Genomic DNA, 25034 nt, shown 5'->3' on the forward strand with positions numbered 1-25034 from the left:
GCTAGATATTTTAGTATTTTTATTGTTACATCGTATAAACAAATAAATTACGCACGATTATTATATGGCTGTCGGGGTGAGAAATCAAACTCGTAGTTTTTAGACATCCTCCTTTATTACAAAACTGAGAAAAAAGAAAACTTTGCGAGAGTAACAAACTTTTGGCTTATGTGACTAGTTGTAATACTCAGCGGCAATACTAAATTAGTGCAATGTAAGTATGTACATTTGTATAAATATATAATAATTAGACCTGGTGAGCGTGGTGAAGGTCGCGGCGACAACGCGCGACGGTTCGGATGAGCCGAACGATTTTCAGCAAGAGTAAATCACATCTGACAAGTAACCAAACATTCTTCAATTGAAATATTCTTGTGTGGTGTATACGAAGCAATATAATTTGCCTAATAATTTTATACTGTTCTCGTTTATCGTACACTATATACAACACATTTTTTCCATACTCCTGACAAACAAAAAACCATTAAAAGATTTCATAATCATTTTAATTGCCAATCGGTTATATCGAATTTGGATACGTATTTGGATCATGCTTATTACGATTATAAACAATCCAACAGAGGAAATTCGAAACTTGGCATCCAGATTCTAGATGATCAATTAATACGATCAGGAGAGTTCTGATGAGATTTCAAAAATCGTCGCTGTTCTTCGCTCTTGAGTTGTAAATTTCACGTTTAATAATTTTACGATCGCTTTTAATGCCATCTGGAAGGCAAGACACAAACAAAACTAGAAGAAAAACGGACGATTGTTTATAGTACTGAAAGTAGCGATGAAAATACCGATTATGCTCAATTAAATAGTGAGGCAGAGACGAACTCTCGTAATTAATTCAAAGTAATTAATTTAAGAGACAGTTTCTGCTTCTGAACTCCGGAATAAAAAATAAATATGTTATCTATTTATTACGACAGATGGTGCAAGAAATATCTAGAGCTACAAATAACTAACGAAAGTCTTTGAAGTCTCTGGCTCCCCGTAGCCTATCGCCAATCATTTTGGTGCAATTCCTTATTCCAATTCATTATTATTTATTAATTCATTATTCAATCCAATTTCTATATCCAATTCATTATTCGATTGAATGTGTGACGTGCAATACGGACATTAGTGTCGTTCGCCGTGGAAAAATTATTCAAGGATAAGCGAGACTATGTATGTTGTTTACATGTTGAGCAATGTCTTAATTTTGGCGATAATAAGACTGAAAAGATACTCTTCTCTTCTTCTATTCTTATACATACAATATCGTAGGAATTATTACGTATATAATTTGCCTTTCATGCTTCGCTTGTTTAATCTTTCACCTTTAATCGTGTGCACGTCTTTGCTTATATACATATAATAGCTAAGTGCCTCTGTTCATAGATTTACCGTCGGCACTTTTATTGCGTTGTGCCGACTTAATCCCGAAAAAAATCTATTCCTCTTTGCCAGACATCAACTTTTTTAAAAGTCACTAGGATTTTGTTCCTAGAAGTACAATCTTAGTGATATCGGTTCTTCAGAATCACTGTATTCGCTAGGCGTATTCTCGATTTCACGCGGTCAACGTTTACTTATTCGCATTCTTCTTCAGGGTGAAGCCGGAACTTGCACAAATTTGTACGGATTGCAAATCAGGTTGGGTCGTACTCTGTCGTCGCGATCCTCCGAATTTTCAAATTACTAACTTCTGCTGTTACCAGAGAGAATCATTTCGACGCATAGTGTTTCGGAAGGTTGAAACTAGCTGGGCAAAACTATATTTTCCTGTGTTGATTTAACATGCTTCAACATACAGTCTAACAAGTCAGCATACGTCGAATTCAATTTTTCTTTTTTCAGTTCACTTACGAAGAAATGCCATCAGCAACTACAAGTTAAATTTTGGCTTTTGTCCAGCTAGCAGGTTCAAAATCCTGTGCGACGATTCCACTATCAAGCTGATCGTTGATATATGTTCGCCAGATGTTTCATCCTTAACAACTATTACATGTTCACCCGTAACTTTAAGTACAGATATGATAACACATTGTTCAATCGCGGATAAAACTCAAATCGTTCGCGTGTCAATACATTCTATTCGGTGAAGCATTTTAAAAGCCACATATAGTAATAAGTTGACTCTTAGTCCTCACCCGTTAGTTATATCAATTTTATACATTTCTCATTGATTCTGAATAAGTAGCACGTTCTGCATATCGTTTTAAACCGATATAATAAGCCAAAAAGAGTATTATAGGTACAATGAAAATATTGCGGCAGATAATAATAAAGAATATGGAAAAATAAATATTTTAACTGAACATTTTAATACTTATTGTACCTTGCCTGCCTTCACTTTGTAAAGGATTTTGCAAAATCGATTACTTAATTTTCCATCACATTGATTTTGAACCACTGTATCAATTTGGCACGAACAAACACATTAAGTTGAAGAACTAAGGGACCACAGTGAGGATTAACAACACCTACTTTAAATAATTCGTTAACTATTAGAAAACTGGACGAAACAATTGTAGTCTCTGTCTTGGAAGATACGTATGGCAGGATTTTTTTTTTTAGTAGGAATCGTGTCTTTTAGGAGAAGGTCTGTAGTATGGATTTTTTCATTCTAGCACGGCGTCATCCATGCCTAAAGTTACGTTAAAACGAGTCACTATCCTCGCAACACGATAACGTTCCAGAAATCTTGCAATTTTGTAGGAAACAAACTTGCAGCTCGGTAGAGAAATAAATTCTGCGGAGATCCGGACTGAAGCCGAATTCTGTAATGAACGATTTTGTAACAACTCGTCGCTGTGCGCTATTCAATTAGAATCTAGTCCTAGTCAGCCGATCGATTAACACAAGACACAAACAAAAGCATAGACTGTGACTGCGTCCAAATTCATGACACGTGCGAAGTAACAAAATTGTATTTGTCGCATGGAACCACGACGTTTGCAACCATAATGTCTAAAATGGTGAATTTCGTGTTATTCTGGCAGAAAAAATTGTCGTTTTCACGCGTCTGACAGCAAAATTGATGAATAGGCATGGGATCAAGTTCAATATACAGTAAATTCTCTCCAATTGTCCCTCAGCTTAGAAACAAAAATGGACAATTTGCGAAGAGAAGATACGATTATTCGAGCCTTGTATAGCTCATGCTTATAATCGTTGACAATCGGCGATTATAAAAACGAGCCGCGAGCCTCGAATAATCGTATCTCCTCTGCTTTAATTGTTCATTTTTTAATTAAAAGTTGAGAGAATTGGAGAGAATTTACTGTACTTAGAAATCCTAGTCAGTTACGATTGCTATTTAAAATTAATAAGATTTTAATGAACATACTTGTAGCACGATAATTTTATAAAAATTACTTTCGAATTTCGAAATGAGTACTCGTAATTAGTTTAATCTTAAAAAGATTAGAATCCCTCAGAAATAATACTTGGATTTCAATATAATTTAAATATCAATAGATATAGCTCAGTAAGAGTAGATACGACAACCATGTTCAGTTTATGACCTCTTTTTCCTACTTTTCAATTTTCTTACTTACGGTAATACGAAACTATATGAAATCACAATAAATAAATCGTAAGGTCAATTTTGTATTGTTCTAGTCTCTTAATTGCATCCAATATTTCATTTGAGCAAAAGTAGTTCGCAAATACCTTTGCATCATGGGAACATCTGTTGAATCGGAAACAGAAAGACTATTCTCGAGGGCAGGAAACATTATCAATAAAAAAGCAAATAGGTTAAAGCCAATAATTCTTAACCGGATATTATTTTTGAATTTTTACAAATATACAGGCAGAAATAGATAAATTAATTGCTTAACATGTAAAAGACAAACTATTTCGAGTTAAAAAATATAAATACGTAATCTCAACTACTTGCGCCTAATTTTCACTGGAGTATACATTGTTTCAAAGAATAGAGAACTTTCGATGGTAGTTACATCGATATTAACCGTTTAAATTTACTCTCAACCAGGATTTTAGTATTACTTGGAAGCATCACTTGAGTTTAAAGTAACCGAACCTACCTCCTTTGAATTCGACTCTAGTTGAAAGTACAGCTTTCCTTTTTCGAAGGATTAATGAGATATTCAAAGCTATTAAGTTAGATTCGAATCTACTTACAACGTACTTGATCCCATTTCTGCTGGTGAAATTCTATTCATCTTCTTATTAAACGTTACATAGGGTGTTGCGTCGCAAGTCGGAAGCGCAGCAGGGACGAATTCAGCACACTAAAAGAAGCAAAAAAGCTCACATAAACTTATACTATTATATATATATTTTTTGTTGTAACAATCTTCTCCATGTATAGATACAACGAAATCAGATATTGGTTAATAATTCTTTACACGATTTGACAAAGATCACACAAAGTCGAATTTCGATAATCTTTGATAAGATATGGTTACGTCTACGTGAAAGCTAGATCAAGATTGCAACCTAAAACAAGATTGCGAGAAGTGTTCGTTAATATGAACTTTTTTGCTTATGTCAGTATGTTGAATTCGTTCATGCTGTATATCTTTCATTTGCGACAAAATATTCTGTGCACCTGTTCTATTGAATCTGGTTTCCTTTTCCTTGTATTTGCAAATGACGTATAATTCATATAATCATTTTCACTAAAAAAAAAGACAACTACCGCTTTGTCGAAGACATCTTAAAAACTGATTCTGTACTTAAAATAGTACAACAGTCGCATATTATACGACATCAATTAGGATGCAATGTGAGGATACAGTCGAGTGTCACACAGAGCGAAGTTGACGTGGATGGAAGATCGGTAGAAATCGTTTGAGAGGATAGTGGCAGCTGATAGATCATGGATAAATCTTTCTCTGACGAAGAGATGCGACCCATTTCGTTGGTCTCGCAAATCAGCATCGTCGCTACTCAATTAACGAAAAATGATACGGAGCTGAGAACGCTTCGTCGATCGTTTTTCAATGTCTTTTTTTTTCCTTCCGCAAACGAACGCGTTCCACATCTATTCTTCAAAACTTATATTCTAAGCAACGATCGCGCCGATGAACTTAAAACCAAAGACTCGCTTACATCTTGGACGATGAAGACGATTTTCGATCAATGATACTCTAACGCTCAAAAATGTTTGATCACCGATGAATTTGCGTTTCTAAAATTGTCCTCGTTTGATTGTTTTCCGTTGTTAGATGTAAATTTTTTCTTGGAATATGATATTAAAGGTAGCTGAAACATAATTCATTGATTTAACGCTTATGCGCTATTCAGAAAATTAGGTTATTTATATTTTGCGAATTCAGTTGGATCACAATTGGCATTCAACTCTGGAAAACATTCCTTAAGTCGTGTACAATGTATACAAGTTATTGATGTTAACGTTTAAATAATATAGAGCAACAACTATGTACAAGAGAAATGACAGCTCCAGAATTTTTCAAAAGAAGAGTTCTGAAAAGTGATATGAATCTTGCATTGTTCGTTAATTCGTAGATAAAAAAGATTGCCATCGAAAAACTGCTGTTGGGTCAAAATGGCACAAACGAGATACTATCCCCGAATTTTTTAACTAATCGTTTCTGAGCAATGTACGAGGATTAAATATCGTAAGCATTTTTGAGCGACAGTGCATCCGAAACTAAAGTCGTTGTTTCCTTTACATGTTGTTACTCTGCGAGGTAATGTTTTATTTTAATGGTTTTTTGCCTTTTGAATCGGATGAACCGTATTTACTAACACGGTTCACGAACGAAGCAGCAGCCCAAAAACCACGCAGTCAATTGATTCGGCAAAAAGGTTAAACGAGACTATCAAAATGAAGCGAGAGACACCTCTAATTTAAAACCAAGTCTTCGGTGCAAGTCCGTTGAAACTTTGCCGTACGCGCGTTCTACGTCTACAGTACCGTAACTAGAACGATTACCGAATGGAATTGATCTACGACGAGTCGTATTTGCCTTTCGATATACTTGAGCTCCACTATTCTCGAAATGCTGCAATATCCTAGCAGAAATTAACAACAAATGAAATAGGATCGTGTGTGATGATGCCAAGGGGCGCGAACAGTTTTCGGTAGCATAGTCAATGCTTTCGAAATGAGAAACAAAGGTGTACATTATATCAGCTAATTAACCGCTTAGTCGATCCGTGTCCAACTAGGACAGAGCAGCCGGGGCCATAAGCCACGCCACCAGTAGTGAAAAACCACTAGTGGAATGGTCCAAGGTTGAAGCACAGGCACTGGTCACAAATGCTTCTTCTTTTCTCTCGAAAATAATAAATAGACTGTGACAATTCATGCAATTTTTTGGACGCTTTTAAAACATACATTTTCAAGCAATCCCATTAAATTTTGTTATTATTTGAGGTTTTAGTCAAGTTCGCAATTTATCTTTCGTTTATTGCATGGTTTCGAAGTGAGACAAGTTTGAAAAATCATAACTTCGATCCCGATACTACCCTTAGTCGTTATCTTGTAACAGTTGGACACGCCTACTTACGTTAGTCACTTAGGTAACTAAGGTGCTGTACAAATATCGTGGCGAGGAAAGCTACGGTTCGAGGACTGTCAATAAATTACGTTATTGCGAACCGTAAAAACGGGTCTACAATTTCACGGGCTAAGCTTGATTGATCACTCATTGAGAGCTTTGAGTTAACACTTTGCGAACAAACATCTGCAAAATAGTCTAGTTATGTAATATGATCATGATTCGAATCAACGTGAGACGCTAAGTTTGAGATTACCGCAGTTGAAATCTGCTAGATAGGATTTCTGTTTTGTAAAATATAAATGCAGAAGGTAGACACATTAGTTACGCTCCTCTCCGAAACGAATTCATCGATCAATTCTGATTTCGTCCGCAAAGGCTTAAACCCGATTTCTCGTAATCCTAGAATCCCAAGATTTCTCTATGTGTACAGGGATTAATGAGTTGCATATATTAATATTTATATACATATATATATCGCGATTGGACCTCTTATGCAGCGTTTACAGTGAACGAACCGGTACATGTACTTGTTACGCGTATTACATACAAGTCGGTTTAAATAAAACAGAGTATAAACTAGTAATTACGTATCTTAGTGACTTATAGAGCGAGGAAAGGCCTTCTAGTTACGGCACTTGGGACGACCAACGAAAACTGTTTCTCCGGTCGCGTCGCGCATTCCCTTTGAGAATTCAGAGATTCTCTTGCTCAACGGAAGAAACGCACTTGAAACGACATCTTCCTGCCTTCAGGCACTAGACGACAATAATAAATATTAAATTAATTACCTAGATAGAACACGACGCGGATCGATCGCCACCGTTGGCCCGAGATTGACTCGGTCGTCGCAGCTTTTTCTATTATCACCTAATATCATTAATAATCCCCTTCGCCGTTATTTAGTTTATTTATTTAATTAGCCCCGGACAAGACACGCGAGCGCACGGGTTCCCTTATTATTTACACGATTTAACTCTCTATTATTGCAACAGTAACAAAATATTCGTATTTTTCAACTTCTTTTTCCTCTTGAAGCTCGCGGGAGATACGTTAATGCCCATTAAGAGTATTTTGATTTCGATAATATTCTACTTTCCAGTCTCTCGTCTCTTTTTTACGCGTTCAGTGAAATTCAATCCTCCGTTTCTTTCTTCTCCTTGTACATCGATCGTACGTATTAGTCGATAATGAACACCAAATGGAATGGGGGAAAAGACACGTTCACTGTTTCAAACTTCTCTCGACCGTTTGAAACAACTTGTGGCACTTGCATGCCACTCCGACAGTATGGTTAAATTCGTTAGTGTTCTCTACCATCCGTAAAGTCGACGGAATTTGTATTCATACACGAGCAACGTCGGACCAACGATCTGTCGAAACCGTTCTATCTGGGTAGTCGTTCTTTATTTTATTATCGTTAACGTTACTGTTGTTACACAGTATGTACAACGTGTGCGATCGTGCGAACTCGGGACACGGTTCAAGCTTCTGTCGTATGTATACTGAAAATTGCGGAATCTAAACACACAATTGCACCTCAAAACGTACTCCTCTGATAACGTAATATTATCCAATCTCTATTTATAACAAGAAACGATAGCAATCGAAGATGCTCTAAACATTCAGGTCAATTCCGATTAATTTCTGCCCACTATACGGCCGTCCTTATTTAAAATGACTCATCTACTAATTTACCACTTTTCAGGATACTTTAAAATATTTAGAACATCGCGTGCCTTCATAAGAGTTTCAAATGTAATTCCATTTATTTATTTGTAAGATTATTTTATTAATTTAAAGCTTTGGTTTTTAGATGTTCAGAAATATTAGTTAGTACGATTTAACTAAGGAGAACAGCATGAGCCAGCAATTCTAAGTTCTAGATGTATGTATAGACGTATAGTGGATTTTTATGCAAAGTGAAAATTCGATACATCAATTGGAAGGAATACGAGCCAAATAAAAATTGCGTATCTTTAGTAGATTCAAAATAATACATAGATATTTTTAAGTTCTTTTAATCTGTCTCTACTATTATAAATTATATCTACTCATTTTTGTCACTCTGTTGACGTGAATTTTGTTTTCAAGTGTAATTATCCCATGGTCCACGATTATCAGTAAACTCGACATTCAAGCAAATCGTTACATATAGAACAGAACAAATGCAGAGAGAATTATTTAGAGAATTATCATGGATACTCATTCAATTATTCATTCCTGATAATCATTGCCTGTCCTTGTTCAATAAGTAACACCTGTCCTCGAGATTCACTTCGGAAACGCGAAGCTACTTAACGCTTAATCTCTTTCTTTCGTTACTATTAAACTGCAGTAACATCTTAGAATACCTCCGACTGTGTACTGTACACACGTACCGTCTTAAACACTACACTTTCTTCCGACCAGCATTATTCTCAACCACTAGCCGCCCACCTAAGAAAGAATATCGACTTCGTAAAATATGTAATGTCAGCCTGTGTTGGACGTTCGATTACATGCACCATTAGCTTTCCCTATAAATTAAGTAAACTACTGCTGCGAAATCGACGATACATTGAACACATAACTAAAACAAACAAGAATCGAAACAATGGAGTACGAGACGGAAATGTTATTTTTGTTCCAATAAAATGTTGGTAATAATGGTTTAGTAAGATTTGTCTTACGATACTCATCAAGAAATTCAAATATCAATCGAACAAAAACAATGTTACTAAATTCGAGAAACTTCTAAATGTTAGGATATCCCATAAGTTCAATAATTTTCTGACGCTGAATTAGACCTTCCAATTTTTCGATATCGAACTTGTTTACTTCCTTGTTTGTAAAAGTTTTAACTCTTCTGGTATCAGAAAAGTATTCCTTTTCAATGTCCCGTCGATTGTGTAATCTTTTATTTTGCAAGTAGCTTTCCAATTAAACGAGATACTAACTAAAGTGTGAATTTTTCGCGCAAATCTTGTAATAAATATGCTATATTCCGAATTCTCATATAATTTCATATAGTTATACTGCGGATCTTTATGAATGATGTTCGTAAGTGATTTTCTAAATATCAGACAAAAGAAAATCTCCCGTATATATGGACAATAAATTATGAATCTTTTCAATTTTCGTTGACATCAACGATTAAATTTATTTTACAAATCGACCGGTGCATAAAAATCTGCAGTTTAAGAAGCCGTGAAAGGATGTTACGAATTTTGCACACCTAAGATGTCCTAATTCTTTGATCTTTTCAAAAGAGCCCACGACAAAATAATGGAACATCAGGCTCATATAATCGAAGGCTTCTGAAATATTGTACCAACGATTCGATTCGGCTATTCTTTCGTTCGTGGAACAACGAAGGACCGGAGGACACTTCAGCAAAATTGGGGTGGACTGGATTACGCAGTCCGAATCGATCCCACCCTCGACTACGTCGCGTCTCTGTATTATTCCCGTTGCCTCAGTCGATCGATTAAGAATAAATACGGCCAAGAAAAATACTCATCCGGACATCTATTACTACAAAATACAGATACTCTCTTTTTGTCTTCTTCGGTTCTCCCCGCTTAAACCCATAGCTTACTTTATACTTATTGCAAAGGTTGTTGGCATACTTATTGCAAGTTTACCAAGATGATACCTCTACGAGTAAACCGCGCACCCATTCGAGACCGTTTCCTTGTCGGAGGAAAATACCCTCGGCACTAGTTTTTTGGCGCAACGCGTCGGGATTGCGGCTCGCGTGAACGGTATACATTCAATAAGGAACTCTGATGTGTGTATGTTTGGAATCGCGTATGCCGAATGCGCAAGCAATTTCCGGTTGGTCGATCCGAAATTATCTCTCGTGTGTTAGTGTTTCTCCTGCGCTACTTATCTCCTAGATACTGAGGCACCGCGAGAAAGCTACGGTTTTTCTCTCACAAGGAACGGATGTTTTCCCTTGACTATAGTGATTTCGTTTTCCATTCATTTTTTTCCGCTTCTGTTATATATCATTTAATAAATCAGTCAATCCACGAGCCAAGAAGTAGCTTCCTCGTGGAACTGGTTATATCCTGAAGAACACACTGAAACAGTAATCCTGTGCCACTGAAGTGGAAACGGATCAAGATTTCTCTATAAAAGACGAGGTAACATAGGCCAAAATCGCGAATGGTAGCAATGTACGTTGTGTCTCGTGTCATCTCTATTTACAACAATTCAACGTAGAGTTTGTAGAGATATGTATAAGCAAACCTTGATGTGTCGAGTTTGGCACGATGCGATGCGACGCAACGCGAAACGAGTGCTCGGGAACCTTTCCTTCGTACGTGTACAATGATTTCATTGTTGAGACACTCTTCGCGGCGTATCGGTTTGGCCAACAAAAACAAGCAACATAGTTTCATCTAATGTACAGCCAGTAGAAGAAGTTTCCGTACACGTTGTAAAATATTCTTAATGCTGTACATCTCCGATCGAGGAGATGAGAATTAAATAATTTGTATATGACTCTATTCAGAGATATAATATTTATTATTAACGAAACAGTTAACAATCGAAACAAAAGAGACAAACATAACAAAAATAAACGAGATTTCGAAACAAGATTTGGTGCGGTGGTCCGAAGTCAAGTAGAAGTTAGTTTCTTGTTTGTCAATAAATAGACGAGATCTTATTGGAAATATTTGGAAACACCAACTGCAATTCGTGAATGAGAATTAAGTAGAGGGGCAAAATTCTACGCGCAATAAAATATGATTCGTGTACAAAGGTACCGAAATTGGCAGGAATAATTGAAACATAGATCGTACAATCAGAAGTAAATCTGGTATAAGCATAGCTAATAGTTTTCAGCGTCTGCTTGTAAATTTAAATGTTAACAATGATCAAAACTTTTACTATATAGGAAATCTAGAAGGATCGCTTATTATTCAACTAATAACAACCGTAAACATAATTTAAAAATGCAACATCAAAATATAATTAATTGATATATCAAGTTTTAATAAAAAAGATTGGTTGGCATGATGGTAAAAAACAGCAAATTAATCAAGTGAAGAAGACCGATTGAAAATTATTTAAAAACAATCATGCCTAATAATTTTATATGCACTTATTATCCCATTTTTTCTATGTTTGCCTTTTTCTTTATTTTAACTATTACCAAATGAATATATGCATATATGTTTGTGTTTCCTAATATAATAATGTAAAAGTGATTCGTCTCATACCTGCTCGATCAGTGATATACTAAATTTGTTTAAACTGACTGTACATCGTTTCATTAATAAGTGAACAGCTCGATAGGATAATCCCAAGAAAAGTAGTATCATATTGATTCCAATTTTTCGGAAAACGCATTGCAATGCTCAACCCAGGTATAACCCAGAATGATAAAACTCTAAGGAATATCGAATAACAAAAAATTCAATGTATAATCATGCAACTCAACTTCGTATAATTAATCAGTTCTTGATGATATTGACGGCTACAGCTACTAAACGCTAAAATTGCTCATCGAACAAGAGGTCAGAGGTTGCCTCGAAAGGTCGAGGAACTTTTGGTTGCGCTTCTAATACAACAGAAACTCTTTCGAATAATCACGCAGAGTTCCTTCCTGGAAAAGATTTTGGACACGCAGAACGGCGACATCTCATTAATCGTTCGTCACCATCAAGGTTCTCTTGGTAAAAGAGCCCCGGTAGGTTCTATAATCGGAGCTCGACGAGAACATTCCCCTGTGATCGTCGGGAGAATCGCAATATTGCCCAGAATATCGTCTGTATATTGTATCTACAAGGTCTTGGATGGACGATTGGTTCATCGAAGTCAATCTCACCGTTCCAGAGGCACGTTCTCCAAATTGGTTACATTACCGAAATGCTGGAAACCGTTCTTGAAGATGCGACCTCTGCTGGTGCCAGCCTTAGTTTGATCTAAAAGCGTCACGTTGTCCTCGAACTCCTTGACCCAGCGGGCGGTCTCGTTGCCCCAGTGGAACCTGATAGGAGCAGCCGGATGATAAGGCTTTTTCAAGCCCGACTTCCGGCTCTCCACACCCTCCGCGGAGTGGTAGAACGAGTTCTCGCAGAAGTCCTGCCTAAGACAAGGCTCTAGCTCGCCCACGATCTCCATGAACGTGGGACGATCGCTGGGCCGCCACTTGAAACACTTTTCCATGATCTTGTGGATATTCTCGGGACAGTTCCGCGGTATGTTCAACGTTCCTTTGTGCAATACGTGGCTAAGCACCTCCTCGTTCGAGAAACCTTGGTACGGCATTTCGGCCAAGGTCAAGATCTCATAGAGAACCACACCAAAGGACCAGACGTCGGAATCGGACGTAAACATACCGTCGGAGAGGTTTTCCGGCGCCATCCATCTAATAGGCAGCAAGCCTTTCCGGCCGATTTTGTAATAGTCAGTCTCGTAGATATCCCTAGCCATGCCGAAGTCACCGATTTTGCAGACCAGGTCCTTGGACACCATACAGTTTCTCGCAGCCAGATCACGATGCACATATTTCTTCGACTCCAGATAGGCCATACCGTCGGCAATCTCTGCCGCCATTCTCATGATTCCGCAGGCGTCCGGAACTAGATCCGGTCTGTCGCGAATCTTGCGTAGATAGGTCTTCAGATCTCCGTTCTCCATCAGCTCCATGATAACGTATGGAGGATTTTCGATGGACACCACGCCTAGGAGTTTGATAATGTGATACGTTGAGAAGTTCTTCATCACCGAAGCCTCGTTCAAGAATTCGTTCTTTTCCCTCTGGCTGGCCGTCTTTGAGATCGTTTTGATGGCCACCGGTGTGGTCTTGTCGTAGACTCCTTGGTATACCATGCCAAAGTTGCCCAGGCCAAGCTTCTCCACGATCTCGACACTCTCTGCAGGCACTTCCCAGTCGTCGATCACGTACTTAGTTTCTATATAATCCGGGTTCACGATTGCTATCAGTCTCTCCTGCTTTTTCTTCTTATGCTGTATCCTCAACAGAACGAAAATCGTGATCGAGATAACAGAAAAAGTGGCTACTGTCAATAAAGATATCATAGTAATCGGGGCAGTGTTCGACACGTTTATGGAGAAGTGAACCACATCGGAGAAGGGACTATCGCCAGCTAGAGACGTAGATCTCATCCGCAGACTGTACCTGCCAGGGCTACGGTTCTTAATGAAGAACCTGTTCAACTTCTCCTTTTGCCCGATGTTAGGAATACACTCCGTAATCTTCTTAGCGTCCTTGATGTCGAGATTAGTGTACTGTATAGTGTACGTAACTGTCATGGCGTTAGGATTCTTGATCAAGTCCCAAATCACTTCTACGATGGTGTTGTTGGTTACGTATACCTTTACGTTTAGCACGTCGTCCGCGTGATCCAACTTCTTGGTTCTGGCGGTAGTGTATTGGATAGACGAGCACATGTGCGAGTCGTTCACTTTGATGCCGCATGCGGCAATGGATATGCTGTATCGTGTGAAGTGCCGAAGATTCTTTATCACGAACGAATTGTTCGCTCCGCTGACATTATAGGTCACGGTGGACGCGTCTACGACGGTGTTCGAATTGTCAGGCTTTTGAGAATTCTCCTTCTCCTGGAGCGAGGACGACAACTCGTAGAATTTGTCGTCGACAGAGTTGTAGCTGTTGTAGACGCAGTAGTCCCTCCAACCGGGCGAAATATAGCTGATGGTTGTATTCTCGTGGCAAAATATCTCGAACTTCTTCGAGATGATCACGTGTTGGTTGTCCTTCGAGCAACAAGAAGCAGAGTTCATAATGGGAGTCTTGATGGACACTTCGGGTACTGTCTCTTCGACCTCGTTCTGCAGAGGATTGTTACAGTAATCTCGGTGCGCGACCAAGCTCTCTTCCGAAATCATGGAGCTAGAAATCATGTAGTATCCGATGGGTCCGTTCGGGAAGATCGGTGGCTTCCACGTAACCAAGATTTCAGACTCGCTGTTGACACTGCATACTACGTTGACTGGCGGAGACGGTATCGTACTTTTGGTCCTAAAAAAGATAATTTCGGACTGACCGACCTCGTTCTTCACGAAATTGTTGGTGTTGCGGGCGTTGAACGTCTTCACGAACACTGCGTACATGGTGTACGGTTTCAGGTTGGTGATATGCTTGGACACTGTATTCTTCCACTTCGGGATGTCGACGTCGAGGATCTGCCACGCATTATTGCCACCGCAAGCGTTCGACTCGTAGCTGATGTTCTCGTTCTCCGTCTCCATGTAGTTTAATAGGTAGCTAAGCAACTGTTGGCCCGGGGTCGGCTGGTAGCTATCCCAGACAAGGTCCGCGTAATCCGATCCTAAATCCCGCACTGTGATATTGATATTGACGACATTGCAGGCGACTTTTTCGCCGTTCGATTCCGGCTGCACCTCCATATCCGTGAAATTCGTGATGTTCACCATCTTGCTGAGCTCCAGAATCTTCGAAAGACACAGCTTCGGGTTGTAGTGGAAGAACAGTCGGCCGTTCTCAATTTGGATATTCTGTTCCAGCGGGAACAAATCCGACAGATTCGGATTGTCCAGAACCACTAAGCTGGCATTGTTTATGTCTAGTTTCTCGCCGCGAATCACCTTCAGCTTCTTAAAGAAACTCAGCGACGTGATGGGGAACGAGTGCGTGATTTTCAGGTACTCCGTGATTTCTTCGATCTGGCCGAACGCCTCGGTCAACTCGTTCATGATGTTCGGATTCCCGTTACGGATCTGGAACTCAAGAGCCCCTCTTACCACAGTTGTGCCACGGTACATTTGCGCGTCCGATATATGACGTATCAAAGCACCATGATTCACCTTCCGGCATTGGCTCTCACAGACCCGACACGTGGTCATCTGTAATTTGACAGAAACTCGCATTATCCACGTGCTGTACAGACTGTATACAAAGCATGCAGACTGGACTATTTGGAGCAAGTTACCTGAATGAAACGGTTAACAAAAGAAAAGTTTGTATTTCTGTACACGAGTATTAGCAACTTTATGTAAAATTTGAATTAATGAACCAAAAAAAAGAGAGAAAAAGGCTATGGCGCATGTTATATAGTGACAGACTTTTGAACTTTCTATTATATATCAAGAAAAATCTGTAAAAATAATGAATCACGAAATTGAACATGGTAAAAATTTTGTACTGTATCGTATTGTATTAATCCTGAAGAACAATTACTAAAAGACTGATTCCAGGTATTGATTCGGGAGTTAAATCATAAGTTAAACGTAACTCGCGTGGCGTTCAATGTGTTAAATCGCGACAAGTAAAGAGTTAAAAAATGAGATGGAATTGTGCCTGTGTGGAATAAAAACTTACATTGTTTTGATCTAGAGCGTCCTCGTACCCCTCAGGACACCGAATCAAGCATGATCCATTGAATGGCCTCCAAGCTTGTCCCTCCTCCAGCACGAATATCCTCCTCAAACGACTATTCATCTTCACACATTCATCCGTGGTGATGCAGCGTCTTGAGAGATAGGCGTATCTGCGATACCGATTCAGCGATTCAGTAATCGTAAGTATTGTCTACTACCGGGGAGAAGGCTAAGACGTGACCTTGTCTCCTCGTAATTTGATCCACTGACACTGTCAATTTGACCAGTAGCAAAATTACGTGGACTTAACAATCAATTAGACTCGCATTTCTTCCAGGTGATTTCTTTCTAGCCATAAATAATCATTGTCCCATCGATCACATATGGATGACATTAATTTTTGATTAGATTGTGAAATTCATTTTTATTGTAATATATTGAACAAACTAATGTTACTAGGATTTTTAGAATACAAAAGAATTAAGCTAATATGAATTAAACAACCTTGATATTGTGGCAATTTTTGGAGTTGATATTCGACACTTAACGTGCTAAATAATGTTTCTTTTCATTGATTTAGTCTTCTTTTAAAGTGTAGTAATGAACGCAATGTAAAAGTATTCGATCACTATACGAATTTAATAAAAAGGCTTTCCAGTAAACTTGACATAAGCCAGTGATAGGCAAATGACAATACTCTTTCGGGTATCCTCCAACTAAGAAGCTCTTTTCTTTCCATCCCAAGATGGTCTTTATCTTTTGCATAGAGAAAGGACGGTAATATTACAATGTTATTACTCACAAATGCGAGGGACATTTTTCCACACATTTTCCCTCGTGTCGATAATGCTTGCAAACGTAACAATCGCTATCAGTTGGACCACGACACTCGCCCAGACACTGTTCGTGACATTTTGGTTTCTCCAAACTTTGACAGTGCTGCGCGGTCCAGCAAAGACCTTGTGGACAATGTGAACAACCTGGAACACGATGCATAACATTAGAGAACTATAAACGCAACTATTAAAGTTGCTGCATTATACTTTCATAAAAATATACTATAGTTATCTCTCTGTCTGCATTCATTTATTCACTATACCACAATGATTAAACATTTTATAGTGTTTTGTTCCAATACCATTACCAAGTAAATTTTTCGATGTGTGTTTTGTATACCTTCATTTATTTTCATCTCTAGATTTTGATAACACAAGAATCAAATGTTTCCGATTCAGAAAAAAGTGAATAGCTTTCGTATTTCGAGGACCGTGTATGAATATCTTTGTCACAGTTATAATGATTACAAGATTTTCGAATGTAATACTTTCTAAAAAGAAACAACGATTTATATTCATCGTGTGCCTACATTTTCTTGAATGCCTAAATATTGACGAAAAGAAATCAGAATTTTATTCCGCTTCAAAACAGAACGGAATAATATTCATAATTAACACATACCTGGACAAGACGATTCCTCCCGATTATCCTTAATAACATTGGCGCCAGCCGAAACGATAAGATCCCAATTCAAGTTGTGCGTATAGCAAAGGGTTGGGTTCTTCTCGATCCGTACGCTGCCCCTGGAGATTTCCATGAGTTTTTTCAGTCCAATCTACAAGAAGAGAACCGTGTGGACTTGAATGATTCAGACACGATATTAGCAACCAGGGGTCGAACTATCGGTTAATTCGATTGGCTAATTACAGTCACTTGACCGACGGGGTCAACTAGCCGCGCCAGGCGAATTGAAACAAAACTACGTAGACCAGCATCTCGTCATGGAGACGCCATGGGAATGATCGGTCAATAAATTAGCGTTTAATGCTGTAAACCGACCACTGATGCTACAACAATATAAATATTGCATAATGAAATTAATGTTGTTATTTTTCAATATTTCTATCTGCTCACTTCATCCCAAACTCGTGGACGTCTGTATTTAGTTTGTCCCATGATTGCAAACCTCTAATTGTTTCCATCTGATGTTCATCAATTATGATCTTTAATCGCAGAAAATCAGATGAATTATGCACGTGTTTGTTTCATTTTCGCTGGACAAATTGTCGGCGTCATATCTATTCATAAACATTGCTCGACTTGTTTTATGATAACAAAATAGCGAATCTTTATGCAAAATAAAAATCCAATTTATTAATTGTCACAAACAGGTGTCATATTGAAAAGTCTTTCTTTTCTTAACAATTTCAGTAACTTGAATATAACGTACAGATATTCTTAAACTCTATTGTCTAGCAACAACATCAAATTTGTAGCTTTGCATAATAAACTAATAAAAGATACGGTATTTAATTAACAGCGATCTGTGAGACCGCTAATAGCGGGGTGTAATAGTTAAGGATTAATTTCACTTTCTTTACATACTTCAATTATACAAATATGAGATATTTGAGGCAAAGTAAAGAAAACGTCATATTGACACCGTAGAAAGAACACTAGAAAACAGTGTCAACTAGAAGAATTAGTGTTAAGAAGTCGAAACAATACTATTTAGGGAGTGAAAGCATGCGTGTGTCACGTATCGTTTTCCTTACAACCACAGGCATAAACAGAAATAAGAAATTAAAGTTTTGATAACATCTTGCAGAAGAGAAATGGTGTTACTTTCACACTAAACTTATTGCATCTAAATAAATTCAACCTCGCCATTCTTGTACAGCAATACATATTAGTTACTTTTAATGCACGGTAGATTTAATATTAAGAATATTCGACTTCTACATTCAAAAAAACTCTCCTCGGTAACTTTAGGATCAATGAGATAAAGACGCTGTACTATTGTTATTCCAATTTTCCCGCCTCTTTCTTATGAACATCCCCTAACCTCATCTGCACTAACTTGTCGAATAACATTGTCACGATGTCGATAGCAAAATCTCGACATAACCAAACTACAAAAAGAAGATTTGCTTTAACCTTTTAGGCACGACGCGCCACTATAGTGGCTTCCGCGGATATCATCTTTCAGAACGACACGCCACTATAGTGGCTTTCGCGGATGTCATCTCTCTGGACGACGCGCCACTATAGTGGCTTGCTCTAGTAGCTCACTCGCTCATCGTTTGAATCAAATAATTGTCTCCATATGCATTGTTTCACACTTCTTTTGTCTTCACATAGATTTACAACAGTCTACAGGGTGTCCCAAAAATGTCTCCCAATCCGGAAATGGTGGGTTCCTCGGATCATTCGAAGCAACTTCTTCCTTTACAAAAATTTTCTCCGAGGCACCGTTAACCAGTTATTAACGAAAAACAGTGACCAATAAGAATCGAGTACGGCTGACGCGAGGCGGCCCAGCTAACCAGCGCACGAAGCCCAGTTCCGCTCATTGGCTCGGTCGCCTCGCGCCAGCTGAGCCTGGATTCGATCGCCTCGACCGCTGGCGTCGTTGGCCCGGCCGCCTCGTGCCAGCTGAGTTGGGATTCGACCGCCTCGACCGCTGGCGCCGTTGGCCCGGCCGCCTCGCGCCAGCTGAACTGGGATTCGACCGCTCGACCGCTGGCGCCGTTGGCTCGGCCGACTCACACCAGCTGAGCTGGCTCGGCCACCTTGCGGCAGCTGATCTCGCCTCTCATTGGTCACTGTTTCTTGTCATTCGGGACTCGGAACTTCGCCAAAAGTTATGCAAATAAACGACGTTTAGTTATATAATAGTTATATAATATTTAAATATCCTTTTTCGCGACCGATAACAAACCGGTAATAAATTCTCGGAAAGCAGAGTAGCGCGTTCCACGTATAGTTTTCATTCTCACTAACATAGTTACAATAGTGGATTGAATTAATTGCGTTAACGATTAAACGATTTGCGTGAACGTTAGCGCGATTTATTACCGTTCTATACCTAAAGTTTTACTTGTATATATTCTTGCAGTACGTGGATTACTTATTGTTAGTTTCAATTGAAACGATTACCAACATTTTTTCGTAAACAAACTGTATTATGTTTAGTAATGATTGCATTTACTTGAATTAATGCTTCCAAGCAGTTACGAATATTATTTGTTAGATTATCTACAAAATTTCTACTGATCTTTGTGATTATTGGCTGTAAAAAATTTTTTGAAACGACGGATTTTGTTATTTAACTTATTTAACTTGTTGCTTGCGATTGACGTATAGCACGCTACTATATCTATAAATCGCAAAAAGCGAAACGAGGTAAGATAAATATTTGCCGTCTAAGCGAATATTGATTCAGGTTTATTTTCAAACACAACACACCTGCGAAAATAACACGGACCACGCGATGAATGGCCTTTTACGAGGGGAAGCTCCGTACTCGCTGAAAAATTTTTGACCTGCTGACAGGACTTTTGTTTCACATTTTTCCCATCATCGGTGAAAATATTAAATCGAAAGTTATATCCAGTTTGTCGAATTTTGTGTATTCATATATTTTTCAAACCATTTCCAATAAATACTTCATGAGATAAACTGTTATTTTTTTTAATAAGTTAAATTTAACACATAACATTTTAACACATATTTAACACATTTAATTTAACACATAACACAATAACATTTTTTTTAATAAGTTAAATTAATAAAATTCAAATTAATAACTGTATACCTTAGGTCTCTGACTTGTGAAGTCTATTAATATTAGAGATCCCTATTTCACATGTATTTAAGTACACGTGTAATTAACAGTTCTGAACCTTACTTCGTGTAATTTTTAATATACAGGTACTCATGTATTTCGTGTAATGCTTTAACGTTGTAACAATATTTCCAGCAATATATTATATATATATATTATATATAATAAATTATTGGTACACAATGGTATGAAAATATTATAATATCATTGAAAATGTTCTTTAATATCTTTGAAAAATCAAAAAAGACAGGCTTATCTTAGTAAGACATCAACTTCAAACTAATAAACGTTACAGAAAAAATCATTTTTTTATATAGATGAGAAGCATAGCAATGTATTTAAACAATAAAGCTAATAAGAAACATGTATTTAAATAATAGTTCCAACAAAAAACAAGTCCATTTAATCAAGTCCATTCAATAGTATCAAATGAACATCACCAAGCATTGAAAACAAAACCATTTGCACAGATCAATTCATCGCTTTGCGATGGCATGAGTAAATTTTAAAGCGATGAGACCCAGGATTATATTTGCACTAAGCTAAAGATATACTTCGTTTACGGTACACACTAACTTTTTGCAAATCATAAGAAACAATAGCGTTAACTAAATTAAAGTATAATAGTTATACAAAATAGTTTATACAAAGTAAGAAAATACATATCCAGATTTTTACTAGCCTCATCCTATCCTATTCATGAAATGTTACAAACTATCAAATAATTATATAGATAGTAGATAGTAGTAGTAGATAGTAGATAGCTGAATTCGTCTTTCTACCACCAACAACATGGTATTAACCGTTTATATCATTCTAGCGTACTCCTACACGTAACTTTGTAATATAACTAGAACAGTTGGGACATACTAAAATTATTCTTATGTATCACATACTTGTAGCATTATTCACCAATATAACGTGAACCAATGAAATAAGTAACCATTAATGCAAAAGTCGCAATAATGCCATTCACGCAAAGTGTTAAAAGTCGGGGTGCATTGTCTTTGAAAAAACTGAAGGACATATTGATGTCTTACAAAATAAGAACTAAAAAGATCAAATTGTACTCCGCTGATGCATCGTTTTCCTTGACGTTGCTGAAATTATACAGACTTTTATAGAACAAATTTTGTAATCCAATTACAGTCTTTTCACCGTTATAAAGTAACCCTTATTAACCATTTCTAGGTGTCGTTAAATTGAAAAGTTTTTTGATACAACCAGTGGATACAGAGTTATTTTAGATGGTGCTTTTTACTGGTTCACTCTGTATACAGAAAAATCCGAGAAAAGAATGAAACTTTTGCACGCATTTAATATAAAAATATAGATTTAATAAATATATAATGAAAATATTAAGCATTCTGCAAGACTCACCTCTTGGAGATTTTGCATTTCGTAGACCATGAAGGCGTAGTCGGTCAGCAGAATATTGCCGCGTATCACCTCGAGGTTCGGAAACAGATTGGCGAGACTCTTCAAGCCGTTCACGCGATACAAGAGGACGTAACCAGTGACTTCTCTTAATTCAGGAAATTGAATATCCTGGAACTCTGCCTCAGAGCTGTTCTCGATCAAAACTACCTGCAGGTAGCCCTCTATCACGCGGCAGCCCTTCATCACCGGAAAATACTGCACGTTGTTCCGGATGTCGATGCTCTGACAAACACCGTCTGCGATCGTCACGTTTTTCAATCTCCTCGGCCTTATCGTGAATTTCGTGCTCGGTTTCGGAAGGTTCGTCGATTGGCTCGGCTGCTGATTCATTTTCGTGTTCACTTCTGACGATCTGTGTCAATGGCGAACAAAGATTTCATTTAGATGACTGGAATTGGAACAATTGGCTGTGGCCACACTCGTGGGATCGAGAAAATCTACTGAGTAAACATTTCTGATTGCGCAGAAGGTCCAAGGTATACTATTCCTTCTTGTCACAACCTTCACATACTTACAAGGGATGATTACATTCAACAAATTCTCAAACTGGGGATATATAGAGCACATGCGTATAGATATGTATTACGAAATTTTTTTTCTTGCGTAGATTCACTTTAAGTTATTTGTTAATTTAACATTTGTTAATTCTTTACACCATTGGGAAAAATTATAAACAAATAATCGATATTCATCGTACACCATATGATAGATTTGGACAAAAAAAAAGTAACTTTTACTTAAAAACTTGTTTTCTACTTGCACAGTTTGCAAATTATAGTAAAAAATTAAAAATAGTCGAATATTTGATGGTTAATCTCTGTCCCTTAAAGTAAATTTACACAAAGAAAAATAATAGTGTAGTACATATCTACATATATGTATATGCTCTACATATTCCCAATCTTTCAGAAATTTGTTGTATTTTCAGACTGGGGATCATCCATACCTTGCCAGTCCAGTAACGATGACCTAGAGTCTTTCGTCACTTTTTGTCTGTTTACCGATTTTCGTCATCTTATTTAAGCTATGCGTAATTAAAATTTCTTTTAATCTAAAATTATCTGAATAAACTTTTGCGGAATTCTTTGAATGATGTAATCATGATCTGAAGAAGGAGAATACTATTGCAGTACGATTACATCGAAGCAAATAAATCGAAAATGTAGGCTTTTCACGAGTAATCTACATTTTCGATTTGTTTGTAAAAGTTCAACATATTTACAGCTACAATTGTGTTGGGAAATTGTTTTAGCTGTGCCAACAGAGAAACTGTTCGGAATCTCTTCCCTCAATGTTTTCTTCCGACCAGATTTTATGCGATCGTGGCAGATATAAATAAGCGACAGAACAGAGAACTCTGAGATTAGCATTGATCTTTGTGCAATTGTATAAAGAACTCTGAAGCTTTTTAGCTAAACTATCGTTTAAGAGTACTCATTGTCTCATAAAAATGACAAGAACCAATTTCTTTAGATTTTCTGCAGTTTTTATTATAGTAATTGCTGCAATAATTTATTTAATAATTATTCCGCATAAAAGCGTCTTTGTAATGTTTATAATTGTAAAATGAGAAATATCGATGATTTGACCGTGGCAAGTTTAGTGTTATACAAAGCACTCGTTCAAATTCATGAATTTTTCCCCAAAAAATATCAAAAGATCACGCGTTTTTCAGATCGTCGAGTCCTATTTAAAGCACATCGCCGTATAAAATCCAACCCCAAAATCAGTCTCCATCTCTTCCGCATCGATGACATAAGAAATAACAAAGTACCTAGAGACATCGATGGCCCTGTTGCTCCTGTAGTTAACGACTCGATTGTAAAACTGGGGATCGCCTGATCCAATCGAGTCTCTGTTCCAGTGGTCCCCCCAGTAGTCCTTTTGGTCCGCACGAGCAAGATCGTATTTGCTCATGTGGTCGTTCTCCCAGTAATTCTCCGGTATCCTGAGCCAGGCCGTGTCCTGGCAGCGCGCCAACCGCGCCGCGACGCAGAGGAATACGACGATCAGCAGCGACCACCTCATCCTCATCTCCCTGTCGCATCGACACTGTTCCTATTGACGAAGCTATCGTCAAATCTTTTTAAATTATCCCGCCCCCTTATTACAGGCCTCGAGCCACTTGGTTGCCGACCTGACCTCAAGAAAACGGTTTGCGTGCTTCTACACGGTGTCCAATCTTCTTCTTCTTCTTCTTCTTCCAGTCTACTTCTCGCGAGCAGAGCCTTGTCAATTTCGCAATTTTCGCAAGGATCTTGAGCAGCTACTCCAGCATAGTGGAGCCCTGTAGCTGATGCACCGCGGATGATTCCTCCTTGATCTCGCTAAGACCTCTAGACTTCATTTAGACATTCTCGTAGTTCTTGTTCGCCGTTGCAATCTGTGATCGTTCTCCGGTGAGATTCGACGACTCCGCAGGATCCTGGCAGAGTTACTCCGCCAACTAATGCTTGGAGCACTTCTATCTAACTTTCCAGAGCGGCACCAATGCTCACATCGCGGCAATGTTCAGAGTAGTTCTTCGTTGAAGATGAAGAACTTCTTGGCTCCCATGGCTGCAGTCCGTCTGCAAGCAATCGAACATATACGCTTTGATGGATTATCCGATATCGAATGTTTGCATAGAGCTGGCGCAGCAACGACTGACAGTAACTACAGATATTATTCGAGACATTCACAGCTTCTAGATGGTTAATATTAAATAGTTGAATCTATCCTTACAGTTTGTCAAGTATCAAGTATGATTATTGTCAAGTATGTAGCGTGCCGATAAGGACAATAACACATGTCGAATCTCAAACAGCATATCAGGGATTTTAATCAAATTTGTTGTTGAAAAATGTCGTGGCAAAAATACTGCAATACGCAAAGAAAAGAATAACGGAAAATTGGGAGTTTCAACACAATAACGACTACAAATACATATCAAAGGTGTGGGAATGAAAGATAATGATAAAGCAGCCAGAACGGAGATATTACACGATACTCATTTGCTACAATTCTATTTCGAGACTAGGAGGGAGATCAATAGAAGATTAAAAAACAAGTGGACTCAAAGGTTAATAAATCTATTTTCTATAAAACCACCGTTAACCACGACAGAAAACTACATACATATAAAGCAGACATTGACAATCTGAACAAACAGGAATAAG

General features: G+C 37.9%; 1 protein-coding gene across 9 annotated transcripts in view; it reads right to left on the bottom strand.

Annotated features, from left to right (window-relative positions):
- Positions 1-96: 96 nt before the first annotated feature.
- LOC117223791 (insulin receptor) overlaps positions 97-25034 on the bottom strand; it is a 48955-nt gene continuing 24017 nt past the window's right edge. For 6 of the 9 annotated variants that reach the window (XM_033476306.2, XM_033476303.2, XM_076522975.1 and 3 more), the window contains 6 exons: positions 23651-24445; positions 21817-22228; positions 17271-17424; positions 16615-16792; positions 15814-15982; positions 97-15338 (listed from right to left, as the gene is read on the bottom strand). In XM_033476306.2, the coding sequence (XP_033332197.1) occupies positions 12309-15338; positions 15814-15982; positions 16615-16792; positions 17271-17424; positions 21817-22228; positions 23651-23910 (4203 nt within the window). In that variant the 5' untranslated portion in view covers positions 23911-24445 and the 3' untranslated portion in view covers positions 97-12308. The remainder of the gene's footprint in view (positions 15339-15813; positions 15983-16614; positions 16793-17270; positions 17425-21816; positions 22229-23650; positions 24446-25034) is intronic. The other 3 variants (XM_033476302.2, XM_033476307.2, XM_076522976.1) reach the window with 3 other exon arrangements.

The sequence above is a fragment of the Megalopta genalis genome, chromosome 6 (assembly GCF_051020955.1).
Source record: "Megalopta genalis isolate 19385.01 chromosome 6, iyMegGena1_principal, whole genome shotgun sequence".
Taxonomy (NCBI): Eukaryota; Metazoa; Arthropoda; class Insecta; order Hymenoptera; family Halictidae; genus Megalopta; species Megalopta genalis.